The sequence below is a fragment of the Phacochoerus africanus genome, chromosome 9, assembly GCF_016906955.1.
Source record: "Phacochoerus africanus isolate WHEZ1 chromosome 9, ROS_Pafr_v1, whole genome shotgun sequence".
Taxonomy (NCBI): Eukaryota; Metazoa; Chordata; class Mammalia; order Artiodactyla; family Suidae; genus Phacochoerus; species Phacochoerus africanus.
Genome location: NC_062552.1, coordinates 99235008 through 99248843, shown reverse-complemented (window position 1 = coordinate 99248843; position 13836 = coordinate 99235008). Strand labels below are relative to the sequence as shown.

Genomic DNA, 13836 nt, shown 5'->3' with positions numbered 1-13836 from the left:
CCAGGACGGGAACTCCTAAAAGGGTTTTTTAAAGCAGTATATAAACAAACATTAGGAACTCAGGCTCTGAATCAGATATAGGTTCCAGTCCTGCTTCTGGTTCTTACTAACTGTGAGATTTGGGGCAGTTATTTAGCGTTTTCTAGGTCTTAGTATCCACTTCTCTAAGATGGAGATAATAGGTGTGAAGACTGAATTTGGTCGTGAGTATAAACACTCTTAACATAGTGCCTCCCTGTGGGAACTGCTCCAGAATAGTGGCTGATATTGTTAGAGCTGCTCCTCCTTGGTTTTGACACAAGTGCTTTGAGAATGAGTTGAAAGAACTAAACAACACTTTCTTCCTATCAGACCTTAAGCCACAAAGCAGGGTATTTTGCTAACAGTGCACTCACAGAATCCAAAGAGTTCAAGAGTTTCCCTATATTTTTTGGCAAATAATATAGTTCTGTTGGCAAATCATGGTTCTTCAGGCTCTTTGACTGTCCTAGGCCAGTGGTTCCCGTTTCAGAATCACCTTAACTTGTTAAAATAGATGGCTTGGTCCCACCTGTAGTTTTTTGTTTTTTTTTTCCCACCTGCGGAGTTTTTCATTCAGTAGGTTTGAGATGGAGCTCAAGGGATCTGTTTCCAAGATTCTTCCCTAAGGCCTAGGAGAAATAATAAGCTAATTTGGCCTATAGTTGTATCTTTGTAATAGGGCTGTGTTCAAATGCAGACAAGTTCTAAAATTCTTTCACTACCAGTACTCTCTCCTGTTTCACATTTCAGTGCCTACCTTTTTATCATCCTAGGAAGAAGTTAGACAGAAAGTCATATGAATTCATAAAGATTAAGTCTGTCAGTCTTTAAATAAGCAGTCATATAAGATCTTACAGTTTACAGTCAAATGAAGTCTTGGGAAAAAACATTGAAGACATTTACCTCCTCTTATGGTGTCTCGATATGGGCGTTTAAAGTCCAGTAAAATTACTCAGAAACATATGTAGGGGCAGCTGCTTTCCTGATGTGATTTTGAAAACTTCACAAAGGGCTCCCTGTTCTCAAATCTCTTCTCACTGTTAAAGATGCCAACAGTTACTAGATCATCTCTAAATTTTAAAATTTCACAATTAGGGATAGAGTTTAAAATATAGGAATTCCCATCGCGGCACAGTGGAAACGAATCTGACTAGGAACCATCAGGTTGCGGGTTTGATCCCTGGCTTCACTCAGTGGGTTAAGGATCTGGCGTTGCCATGAGCTGTGGTGTTGGTCGCAAATGCAGCTCAGACCCTGCATTGCTATGGCTGTGGTGTAGGCCAGCAGCTATAGCTCCAATTGGACCTGTAGCCTGGGAACCTCCATATGCCGCGGTGTGGCCCTAAAAAGCAAAAAAATAAATAAATTAAAAAAATAAAATACAGGTAACCCTGGTAAGTTTATTAAATTTACTCTAGTTTATTAAATTTACTCTAGGCAATCCAATATATTTTTAAAACAATATTTAGTTTATATAAGCCCTCCACTTTTTCTACTCAGAAACAAATGAGATGTATCTGCATAATTCCTTTATAAATAGAAAGTGTGGATAAAAACATGCTTTTAACTCTTGCCTCTGTGTGGTTGGGAGTTAGAATTGGGGTTAGAGAATTCTAGAAGAAGATAGGAAAGGGAGTTCCCTTGTGGCTTAGTGGGTTAAAGATCTGGCATTGTCGCTGCTGTGGCGAAGGTTTGATCCCAGGCCTGGGAACTTCCACTTGCCGTGGGTGCAGCCAAAGAAAAGTAGAAGGTATGGGAGAGAGCCTGCAATCACCGAGGGCCCAAATGGGCCAGAGGGGAAGCACACAGAAAGGGAGGCTTGAGAAAACTAAACTTTCCTTTATCTCATTCCTTCCATCACTAGATTTGTATTTATTAATCTGAAGTTTTAAGTTTATGCCTTTTGTCCCTAGACGTGTTTACAGTATATCTAAACCCTGATATTTGTCCTGGATTTGCAGTGGTTTTTTAGAAATGCTTGGTAAATATTCTTACTATTCCTCTAAAAAGCAAATAGAGGTTTGTGTGTCCAGACTTAGGGCTTGAAACCTTAACAATCTCTTCTAAGGAGGTGGCCAGAGCTAACGTGAGTGACAAAGGGACCTGACTGATAGGAAGTGTTGGTGGCTGCTCACAAAGCACAGGTTCTTGAGGGTCGCTTTACCCAGTGCCTCCTACCGTAAAGGATCATAAGCATTTCCCAATATAATCATTCATTTAAGCTTAATTCGGCATATTAACATACTAAAATCTAATTTTAAGCTGGAATTCCTAACATTTTGCCAGTGTGAAAACAGACTTATCTGTGACCCAAGATAATTTGTAATTATTGACACCACAATTCTAAACTTTTTTAAACCTGTTATGTACAGGGTGAAAGACTGAGCCATGCAGTAGGCTGTGCTTTTGCAGCCTGTTTAGAACGTAAGCAAAAGCGGGAGAAAGAATGTGGAGTGACAGCTACTTTTGATGCCAGTCGGACCACTTTCACAAGAGAAGGATCCTTCCGTGTCACAACAGCCACCGAACAAGCAGAAAGAGAGGAGATTATGAAACAAATCCAAGATGCCAAAAAAGGTACAGTCTGTTCTGCTACAGTGTGTGTTTTATTTAAACAGTTTTCCCAAACAAGTTAATATTTGGAAGCTATCGGGGCAAGCTTTTTCACAAAGAGAACTCTTTGCAAATGAAGACCTTCAGGACAAAGCTGAAAATCTAAACAAAGTCTTTTCCTTTAGAGTGGCTTCTCTAGTGGCTTCCGTTATGTTAAACTACCCAGGGAAGCTGAGAGTACAGTTGAAGAAGCTGCAAAGACATTTAAAAGTAAAATTGGGAAAACATGCATCCTGTAACAGATTTTTAATTCTGATGCATCTGATCTCTGTGAGGAGCAGATGCTATCAAGAACCTACATCTTGGAGTTCCCGTCATGGCTCAGTGGTTAACGAATCTGACTAGGAACCATGATGTTTCGGGTTCGATCCCTGGCCTTGCTCAGTGGGTCAAGGATCTGGTGTTGCCGTGACCTGTGGTGTAGGTCGCAGACGCAGCTCCGATTAGACCCCTAGCCTGGGAACCTCCATGTGCCACGAGTGCAGCCCTAGAAAAGACAAAAAGACAAAAAAAAAAAACCTACGTCTTGAAGGAAAAAGTACAAGTCCCAGTTTTAAGCTGCGGAGAACCCACTGACAGTGCTACCAGGTGTAAATGCAGGCAGAGATTTCTCAGTGCTACTCTTCTTATTAGATTATTACTGTTAATTTAGTGCTTTAGGGAGAAATGTCCACAGATTTTGAGAAGCTGGCCCCTAACTCTTTTTTCCACAGCCCCATTAATTTTAATCTGTGGTTTTGTAGAATGTTGAGTTTTTTCAGGTACACAAGGCAGCATAGCAGAACTGCCTGTGTAAGCATTCAGGTTACCCGGAGGTTCTGTTCTCTAAAGTTGAGTGGGCATATTTTAGGACTAAGTCATAGGCCTAAGGGAAAATGCTTTGCATTATTGTGTATAACTAGGGTTGAAGCCAATAAGGAAGGTTTTGGAATCAAACAGTTAGTTTAATATACATTAATTTTGCTGTTTTTTTACTATATTCTTTTCATTCTAAACCAGCCATTTTAGAGAATATCATTAATCTGGGAGTTCCTATTGTGGCTCAGCAGTGTAAGAACCCAACATAGTTTCCATGAGGATATGGGTTCAATCCCTGGCCTTGCTCAGTGGGTTAAGGATCCAGTGTTTGCTGCAAGTTGCAGCATAGGTTGAAAATGCAGCTCAGATCCTGTGTTGCTGTGGCTATGGTGTAGGCCTGCAGCTGCTGCTCCAATTCCACCCAAGAACTTCCATGTGCCGCAGCTACAGCTGTAAAAAGAAAGAAAGAAAGAAAATAAGTAAATAACACGTTAATCTAATACTGACCCAAATAGCTCTTATTTTTAAGCCAAAAAAGAGGATACAAATTTTTATTCAAAATTAAATTATTGATTGTGATTTTTTTCATCTCTTATAAATATTGGGCCAGGATACCAAAGAAAAAATACCATGCTATTTTAATTAGAAAATTTAATATGTATAGCTCTAATTTAATGTGTTTCAGTGATTTTCAGACTGGAAGCATGTTCTTTAATACCACGAAATAGTATTTTTTGCTACACACAGCAACTGCCAAAATGGTTGCATCCTAGCATCTACAGAGAGGATCATGAGGGGAGGAGAGCAGAGATTTACCGCAGTCAGAGTGGGACGCAGCTGGTACTCATGTGGAAATAATCTTGTATCTAAGTTTGCTCCATTTTAAAATTTTACTTAGGGTAGTTCCCACTGTGGCGCAGTGAGGAACCAAGAGGTTGCAGGTTCAATCCCTGCCCTTGCTCAGTGGGTTAAGGATCTGGCATTGCCTCGAGCTGTGGTGTAGGTCACAGACGTGGCTCGGATCCTGCGTTGCTGTGCCTCTGGCATAGGCCAGCACCTGCAGCTCTGATTCAACCCATATCCTGGGAACTTCCATATGCCTTAGGTGTGGTCCTAAAAAGACAATAAATAAGTAAAATAAAATAAAAATAAAATTTTACTTCTGTATACATTTATTCAAATGAGCCACAAATGCATCTTGCCCATGATTTAAAGACTGCTTTATGACATTCTTTGATATCAAACTTATGCTTGTTTAGGCCTTTCTGACTCTGCCACTCCTAACGACCTGCCCCCCAAACACAAAAAGACTGAAAACTGTGAACAATTATTCTTTTTTTTTTTTTTTTGTCTTTTTAGGGTGGCCACACCCATGGCATATGGAGGTTCCCAGGCTAGGGGTCGAATTAGAGCTGTAGCTGCCAGCCTACACCATAGCCACAGCAATGCCAAATCCTTAACCCACTGAGCGAGGCCAGGGATCGAACCTGTGTCCTCATGGATACTAGTCAGGTTCATCTCCACTGAGCCACGACAGGAACTCCTGAACAGTTATTCTTTAAAGGACCTCACATTAGGAATTCATAGGTACAGAGTTGTTTTGGGGTTTTTTTTTTTTTGTTTTTTTTTTTTTTGCTGTTTTTTTGTTGTTTTTTAAATCTTGTTCACAGTCTTAAGTTAAATAACTGCATGGGAATCGAAGATCTAATATTTATGTCTTAGTGGATGTACCATGTCACATGTTGTAGATTATTAAACTTTTTTTATCTGAAAAATAGATTTGAGCCCTGCTTCTAACCTGTCCTTTAAAAGACATAGGGAAGGAGATGTGTAAAAGGACCTGGGAGGGGTTTTGAGTTCCTCAGCAGTGTAAGCTCAAATTATTTGAAGACATTGCTAAGGTCCTCTTTCTCTTGACTTTCTTGAGCTGAAACAGATAAGACAGTTGTTGGTTCATCAGTGGCCCCTGGCAACACTACCCCATCCCCATCCTCCCCCACCTCTCCCACTTTGGATGCCACTGCCTCTCTGGAGATGAACAACCCTCATGCCATCCCACGCCGGCACGCACCAATTGAACAACTTGCCCGCCAAGGCTCTTTCCGAGGATTTCCTGCTCTTAGCCAGAAGATGTCACCCTTTAAACGCCAGCTATCCCTGCGCATCAACGAGTTGCCTTCCACTATGCAGAGGAAGACTGACTTCCCAATTAAAAATGCAGGTAATGCAGCATCCGCCTAACTCACTGGGTGCTCTGGCACTGAATTCGTTATCATCACTTCCAGCGAACCCTGATCCCCTCAAACTAGCCACCCCTCCTTCTGAGGCTGGTTGATGGTTGAACCTATTTTGTATCATTTCCCGTTGGGAGAAAACTGAGGTTCATGGGGAGAGGTGTGAATAGTACATTTCTCATCAATAAATAGGTATCAGGGTCATGATGGGAATTCCTAGCCTGAGCTGCTGGCTTGTCCTGATGAAAGTCTACCTGTTTCCAGACATCAAGGGTCTTAAGTTTCCATTCTTGTTCTGTCATTTGGGACCCAGCAGGGAGTTAATTTGAAAGACTTAGGAAACATATCCAGTTAAATAGCATTACTGTAGGATGTACCAAAAGAAATGGATACGTTCTCATTGTCCTTGTGGCTGGTTGGCTCCACAGGGAAGAAACTCTAAACGATCTCCTGTGTAAATCTAAGACCTGTTGTTCATCAGAGACAGTGGGCTTGCTCACAGAGAGTCATTACCTTTCACAACTGCCACACGGGCCTTTGTGTGGCCTCTATACAGCTGAGCCAGCCCCTGTAGCTCTATCCTCATCATAAGATTCAGAGCTAAAGTGTCAGGTCTGGTCAGTGCTTTTATTGGAACCTATTTTACTTCACTCTGAGACATGTTGAGCCGGGGCTATAACAGAATATGAGGAAGCTCTGCCTCAATAGAGCACTCCCACTGGTGGTGGTACAGAGGTACAGAGAGTTAAGTTCTTTGATGGATAAAACTAGAATTAAAGAATAGTTGGACTAGATGACCACTGAGTCTTTCCACCTCTCAACCCCTGTAAAAAACGAAACTCCAGTTGCTTCAAGTACCTCATTTTTAGTTTCACTCTGGAGCAGAAGGGAAACAAAAACCACTATTCTTTTTTCACAGTTGGAACTCATGTTATAGACATTTTTCATGTTGTCACAGCTCATATACCTGGTACTTTGGAGAAAAAATGAGAGTGATGACATTGTCATAGTTTATTACAGAGAAAAGTACTGAGCACACACTGGTGCCCCTGACTTTAACCCATTTTCTGACAAGAGTTTCTGAAGGGCTCCAGAGCTTAACTCAGACCACAGCCTTGAGAGCTGGTCAGAAGACAAACAGGTTACAGATACCTTTCAGAAAAATCTCACTAACTGAACATCTTGACACAAAAAGAGTACAGCAAGTTCTCAACAGAGTCACACAGGAGAGGAAATAAAGAAATCCAGGGATTTGCAAGAGAGGAAGATAGACCTTAGTAAGGAATTGTTATCATTTTATACCTTCTCATGTGAAAAGCCAGTGACTAGTGGTCAGTAAATTTTTTGAAGCTGCTTTTTTAGCCCCTCTTGACAGTTGAGACTTTTCCTTCCACAAATAAAAGATGCGGTGTCAAATGCCACCTTGCATCTCCTGTTCTGTTTTAGGATTGTTCAATTGCTATCTTGTCTGGAGCCACCTTCTGTTTGTCTTGCAGTGCCAGAGGTAGAAGGGGAAGCGGAGAGTATCAGCTCCTTGTGCTCGCAGATCACCAATGCCTTCAGCACACCCTCCGAGGACCCTTTTTCATCCGCTCCAATGACCAAACCAGTGACAGTGGTGGCACCACAGTCTCCTGCCTTTCAAGGTTGGTGCCCACCTAGCCTGCTCAGCTGTTCTCTTTGAAACTAGTACTTTTATGACACTGCTCACTAACTGTAAGTTGGCATCCTGAGCTTCCCAAGAGCTGGTCAGACTCACTTTCTCTGAATTTGTCTTAGAATCCTTGATTTCCCTACTTGACAATGTCTTCGTGCTTTATTCCCCTTACCATTTCCTGAGATGTCTGCAGTTGTCATTTTGCACGTACCTAGCTGTCTTTCATCCCATTCTATCAGGAGCTTCCACAGTCCCAATCCACGGCTTTATTTGCTACTTAACTGTTAAAATCAGAGTATCCAGCCTGTTTTCCAAAAACAGCAGTCATTAGAATTGGTTCTAGCCTTATGCTTTTTTTTTTTTTTTAGCATAATGGTTCTCAACCTAGGGTGATTTTTGCCTCCAGGGAAAATTCAGCATTCATTGTCTAGAGACATTTTTAAGTTTTGTAGTTTGTGGGGTGGTTATTGCTGACACCGGGCTAGAGGCGAGGGATGCCAGTCAGCGCTCATCAGTGTACACAGTAGCCAGCCTCACAGCAAAGGACTGTCTGCCACAAGTATCAGTGTTGCCAAGATTGAGAGGCCCGTAAAGAAAAAGGTACTTCTTGGAGTTCCCGTCGTGGCGCAGTGGTTAACGAATCCGACTAGGGACCATGAGGTTGCGGGTTCGGTCCCTGCCCTTGCTCAGTGGGTTAAGGATCTGGCGTTGCCGTGAGCTGTGGTGTAGGTTGCAGACGCGGCTCGAATCCCGTGTTGCTGTGGCTCTGGTGTAGGCCGGTGGCTATGGCTCCAATTAGACCCCTAGCCTGGGAATCTCCATGTGCCGTGGGAGCGGCCCAAGAAATAGCAAAAAGACAAAAAAAAAAGAAAAAGGTACTTCTTTTGGCTTAGTTCATTTCATCCTCTATAACAAGTATCCTAAAATTAGCCTTTATGGCATTGAAGATATACTAAAAGTTGTTTTTAGAGATAATGAATTAATAGTTGGTATTGACTCAAAGGTCAGCAAAGAGTCTACATATCTTAAATTACAGACTTTTAGAATTTCAGCTTCTATAATTGCTGTTTCTTCATTTCTTTGGGGAGAGAACTCAGAAAAAGTTTTGCTTTGGAGACAGTACCCTGCTCCTATTGGAGGAAATTGGAACATGCTTTTTCTCCAAGAGGAAATCTCTTTAAAACAAATAAACAGGAGTTCCCTTCGTGGCTCAGTGGTTAACTAATCCGACTGAGATCCATGAGGTTGAAGGTTCAATCCCTGGCCTCGCTCAGCGAGTTAAGGATCCAGCGTTGCTGTGAGCTGTGGCGTAGGCCGGTGGCTACAGCTCCGATTCGACCCGTAGCCTGGGAACCTCCATATGCCGCTGGAGCGGCCCAAGAAATGGCAAAAAGACCCAAAAATAAATAAATAAATAAATAAATAAATAAATAAATAAATAAATAAATAAATAAATAAAATAAAAATAAACAACCCTAATAGCCATGTGTACAAGTGGCTTTTCATTTCATCTAACAAAGGTTTGTACTAATAATGATAGGCACAATTTATTGGGCACTTAGCACCACGGGCATCATGGTAAGGACCCATACATTTTCTCATCTCATGTAATTCTCAAACAGCCTTTTGAGGTAAGCATCACAGATAAGGAAAAGGAGCTCAGAGAGGTGAAGTAGCCCAGATCACAGAGGACTTAAACGCAGGTCTTTCTGGATATAGTTCCTGTTATATTCTACCGACTCTCTCCTTGTTTACAGGGCAGGGAAATGGGTGTACAAAACTGAGTATTGTCCTCTCCCTGCCTTTAAGGGATTCTCAGTCTGTGGGTGAGCGAGTCTTTTAGACGAGCCCTAGGTAACAGTACCAATGCCAGAAGCATAGTTACCGAATCCTAAAGAGGGAATGAGTATGATGTAGGGCAGGGAAAGGTCTCTACTTGTCTGCCGCATACTAAATCTCAAGAGCTGGGGTAAGGAGTAGAAGCAGATGGAATCGAAGTCTGGAGTAAAGGAGCAAGGGTTAGGAGATTTAGTAAAGGAAGAGAGGAAAGAATAGTAGCTGCCTTGAGATACTGCAAACATTACCAAGGGTGAAAAGGTCTTTTTAAAAAGAGATAATCCTGTAACAAATTATAAAACTGTGAAGCAAACGAAAACATACCAAGTTTAATTTCTCGTCTGTAATATGGGAATAATACCAGCCTTATAGGGTTTTTGAAAGAATTAAATTAGATGATGCACACTAAAGCACTGTTAGCATAGTGTCTGGCACATAATGAGGAATGATTGTCACCATTGTTATTATTGTTAGCGTAATTTGATCTTTTGGAAAAGTGGTAGAAGAAGAAATACTTCGATCTGTGTCATTGTGTCAAAGACTAAGGTATATGTAGAATAGATTTTTCTACTTGTAAGACAAAGGAACTCTGTTCAACTTAATTTGAAATTGTTTCTCTAGTCTTCATTTCCTCTCTCCCCGAACACATATTTTCCTTAAAAAGTCATTAAATTTTATCAGCACAGCCATTTTAATTATAAACTCTTATTACCTCTTTGCTAAAAGGTTTCTGTATCCATTCCAAATTGCATGGTTCTGCCAACACAAACTTTTCTGTCTTATCTGTTCCATCAGTTTTGCACAGTGGCCTGACTGACCCAGCTCCCGAGGGTCACCTGTACACCCTGCATGAATTAACTCCATTGATGTTGTCTGCTCCCATTGTAGCTAATGGCACTGACTCAGCCTTCCATGTGCTTGCTGCTAAGCCAGCCCATACTGCTCTAGCACCCGTAGCAATGCCTGTGCGTGAAACCAACCCTTGGGCCTATGCCCCTGATGCTGCTAACAAGGGAATTGCAGCCACATGTTCGGGTAAGGTGGCCACAGATGGTGGTGAGGATTCTGGGATCAGATAAGTGACCCTGGTTCGAAAAATCAGCCATTTACTTAAGTGGGAATCAGGGAGGAGTCCTTTTAGGAAAAGAGTGTGCCCTCTTGGAAATAAACTATTAAGAAAAGAGGAGAGGGAGTTCCCGTCGTGGCGCAGTGGAAACGAATCCAACTAGTATCCGTGAGGATGCGGGTTCGATCTCCGGCCTCGCTCAGTGGGTTAAGGATCTGGCTTTGCTGTGAGCTGTGGTGTAGGTCACAGACGCAACCTGGATCCTGCATTGCTGTGGCTATGGTGTAGGCCAGCGGCTACAGCTCCAATTCGACCCCTAGCCTGGGAACTTCCATATGCCTCATCTGTGGCCCTAAAAAGAGCCCTAAAAAGACAAAAAAGATGTGAGTTCCCATTGTGGCCCAGTGGGTTAAGAACTTGACATAGTATCCATGAGGATGTGGGTTCAATCCCTGGCCTCGCTCAGTGGGCTAAGGATCTGGTGTTGCTACAAGTTGTGGCCTGGCAGCCGAGATTCAACCCCTAGACCAGGAGCTTCCATGTGCCACAGGTACGGCCGTAAAAAGAAAAAAAGGGGGGGGGAAAGAAAGAAGGGATGGTGAAGGAACTAAGGAGACTAGATTGACAGTTTTTAGGACTACAGAACCTCCCATAGAGTTTTCATAAAATACAGATTCCTAGGCCCTGCCTCAAGAGTGTCTGTCCCTGGATTTGGATCTGCGGACATACCTATAGGAAGACAGGACCCTGCCTCCTGCAATGGCAGGCCTACAAAAAAAGCTTTATATTTGCTTTTTGGTACTTTCTAGTTTTTCTATAATCAACATTTATTACCAAAAAAAAAAAAAAAGGCAGTTCACCAGAAAGACAGCATGTGTCTGGAAGCCAGGCAGGGGCCACAAAGTACAACACCAAGTCACTGGTTATTTTCTTTTCCTCCTATCAGAGCAGAAGGTGAATTACTCGGGCCCTTTAGAGTATGTGCAAGCTGGCTTCTAGACTATGAATGAGCCACAGCAGAGGGGCTTGGGGGGTGGAGTTCTGATGCCAGCCAGCTACCTTGGTTCGATGCAGTTGAGCCATAGCTCGTCCTCTCCTCAGCTGGTAATAAGAGGCTTTCCTCCCACCTACCAAATCCTCAAAATATCCCATTGGGAGGCTTGTTCCTTCCACACCTTAGGATCATTCAAATAACCAAGGTTATCAGGTGAAGAAAGAAGCCCCTAAAGACTCTGATTCCTTCCTCTGTCTTCCTCTTGTTTGTTCCAGGGACTGAGTGGGGTCAATCTTCTGGTGCTGTCTCTTCAGGTCTCTTCCAGGCTGGTCACAGACGCACTCCCTCTGAGGCTGACCGCTGGTTGGAAGAGGTATCCAAGAGCGTCCGGGCTCAGCAGCCCCAGGCCTCAGCTGCCCCTCTGCAGCCAGTTCTCCAGCCTCCTCCACCTACTGCCATCTCCCAGCCAGCGCCACCTTTCCAAGGAAATGCATTCCTCACCTCTCAGCCCATGCCAGTGGGTGTGGTCCCACCCCTGCAGCCAGCCTTTGTCCCTGCCCAGTCCTATCCTGTGGCTAATGGGATGCCCTATCCAGCCCCTAATGTGCCTGTGGTAGGCATCACTCCCTCCCAGATGGTTGCCAACGTGTTTGGCACTGCAGGCCACCCCCAGGCTGCCCAGCCCCATCAGTCTCCCAGCCTGGTCAAGCAGCAGACATTCCCACAGTACGAGACAAGCAGTGCTACTGCCAGTCCCTTCTTTAAGCCACCTGCTCAGCACCTCAACGGTTCTGCAGCTTTCAATGGTGTAGACGATGGCAGGTTGGCTTCAGGAGACAAGCGCACAGAGGTGCCTGCAGGCACCTGCCCCGTGGATCCTTTCGAAGCCCAGTGGGCTGCATTAGAAAGCAAGTCCAAGCAGCGTACTAATCCCTCCCCCACCAACCCTTTCTCCAGTGACTTACAGAAGACTTTCGAAATTGAACTTTAAGCAGTCCTTATGGCTTATGTATTTTGTCCTTACTTAGGTAAGGGAGGGGCAGAGGAGGTCAGAGGAGCCAAGGGAACTTTGCGTTCCCAACCAGTACACTTTCCACTGATCCCAAAGGTCCCAAGGAGCATGTCCAGACATAGAATGCTGAGGGAGGCGATTGGTGAAAGTGGAGAAAACCATTCCTAGAGAAGAGCTTCTTGCAATTAGACTAAAGAAGTCAAGGAAATGTTACCCTTTGTCCCCCTCATCCTTCAGCCCCTTATAAATCTCTGGCAGCAGAGAGGCAGAAGTATCTGAACAGGAATCTGTATTCAAAGCACATTTACTGGAATATAAAACACAACGGGAAGCAAAATTACCTCCCTTTGTTCAAATTTCAGGCCATTCACCTGCTTCCTCTCTCAGTACTAGACTCTCTTACAGATCAAGAACAGAGTGGCCTGTGCTTGGGCTGGGAATGAGAGGCAGCCTGTGCTGCCAGAATTCCCAGGAGGGCACATCAGTAGCTGCCCAGCAGAGCTATATTTTTGGGGTAAAGTTGAGCTTCCATTTTGAGTAAAAATAAATATTATAAATATATATCGAAAAGCCAAAATCTTTATTTTTATGCATTTAGAATATTTTAAATAGTTCTCAATATTAAAAGTTGTATGAGTTGTAAGTAATCTTGCCAAAGGTAAAAGGGTTAGCTGTAAGAAATTGTACATAAGATTGATTTATCACTGATGCCTATTGAAGTAAAAAGAGGAAGGGTTGGAAGTTGCAGACGGGATCCCTGGCTGGCTTGGTATCATTCACTGTAAGTAGCACATTGCAACAACAATCACGCTTTTGACCAATACAGTCACTAGGTTGTAGTTTTAAATAAAGAGCGAGCAGTATTGTCCTGGTTTTAAACCTATAATGAAATTCTAATGTCATTATTTTAATGGAATCAATCTACTCTCTAGAGAATATGTATTTTCTTTTACATATTGCTGCAGTTTCCTTCTGTTAATCCTTTAACACTAGTGACAATGACATAATCATATCCACAGAGGGGAACACGGGTTACTGTGTTGGTTTGTCATGTAGGTGTTGGTGGATTTTGTTTTGTCCTTTAAGTTTTGTTCCCATGAGTGTTGTAGGGATGGAGATTCTGGTTTTATTCGCACTGTGTGTGTGTGTGTGTGTGTGTGTGTGTCCCTCCCCACCCCTCTCCCCTGTGGCGAGCAGAACATCCCATTGCCAGTTGCAGCCACTTGACCTCTGGTAACATGAGATCCCATCTCATTTTTACTTTTGAACGTTGGCCTTACAATCAAATGTAAGTTATATATATTTGTACTGATGAGAATTTATAATCTGCTTTAACAAAAATAAATGTTCGTGGTAGAAGCTTTTGGCCATGAAGAGCTATTCTTTCCCCTTTTCTTTATTAGCAAGTGAGTTTTGGTTCTTTTTGGTCTTGTTCTCTCTCCATCACGGCTGCCACAGATCTCTAGTTTAATGGCTGGAAAATCTTTTGTTGGACTACCATATTCTTAAATTCATACTTTAGGCTTTGGTTGTTCCTAAGTGCATCTCTAATGGCAGATTCTTGCTGCTGAAAGTATGGAGCAGCTGGTTAGCGATCCAGAACCT

At 42.9% G+C, this 13836-nt stretch overlaps 1 protein-coding gene across 9 annotated transcripts in view; it reads left to right on the top strand.

The window, feature by feature from the left end:
- NUMB (NUMB endocytic adaptor protein) overlaps positions 1-13590 on the top strand; it is a 181877-nt gene extending 168287 nt beyond the window's left edge. For 5 of the 9 annotated variants that reach the window (XM_047797733.1, XM_047797734.1, XM_047797737.1 and 2 more), the window contains 5 exons: positions 2394-2598; positions 5360-5653; positions 7163-7312; positions 10048-10194; positions 11495-13590. In XM_047797733.1, coding sequence (XP_047653689.1) covers positions 2394-2598; positions 5360-5653; positions 7163-7312; positions 10048-10194; positions 11495-12210 — 1512 coding nt within the window. In that variant the 3' untranslated portion in view covers positions 12211-13590. The remainder of the gene's footprint in view (positions 1-2393; positions 2599-5359; positions 5654-7162; positions 7313-10047; positions 10195-11494) is intronic. The other 4 variants (XM_047797741.1, XM_047797740.1, XM_047797739.1 and 1 more) reach the window with 2 other exon arrangements.
- Positions 13591-13836: the final 246 nt, after the last annotated feature.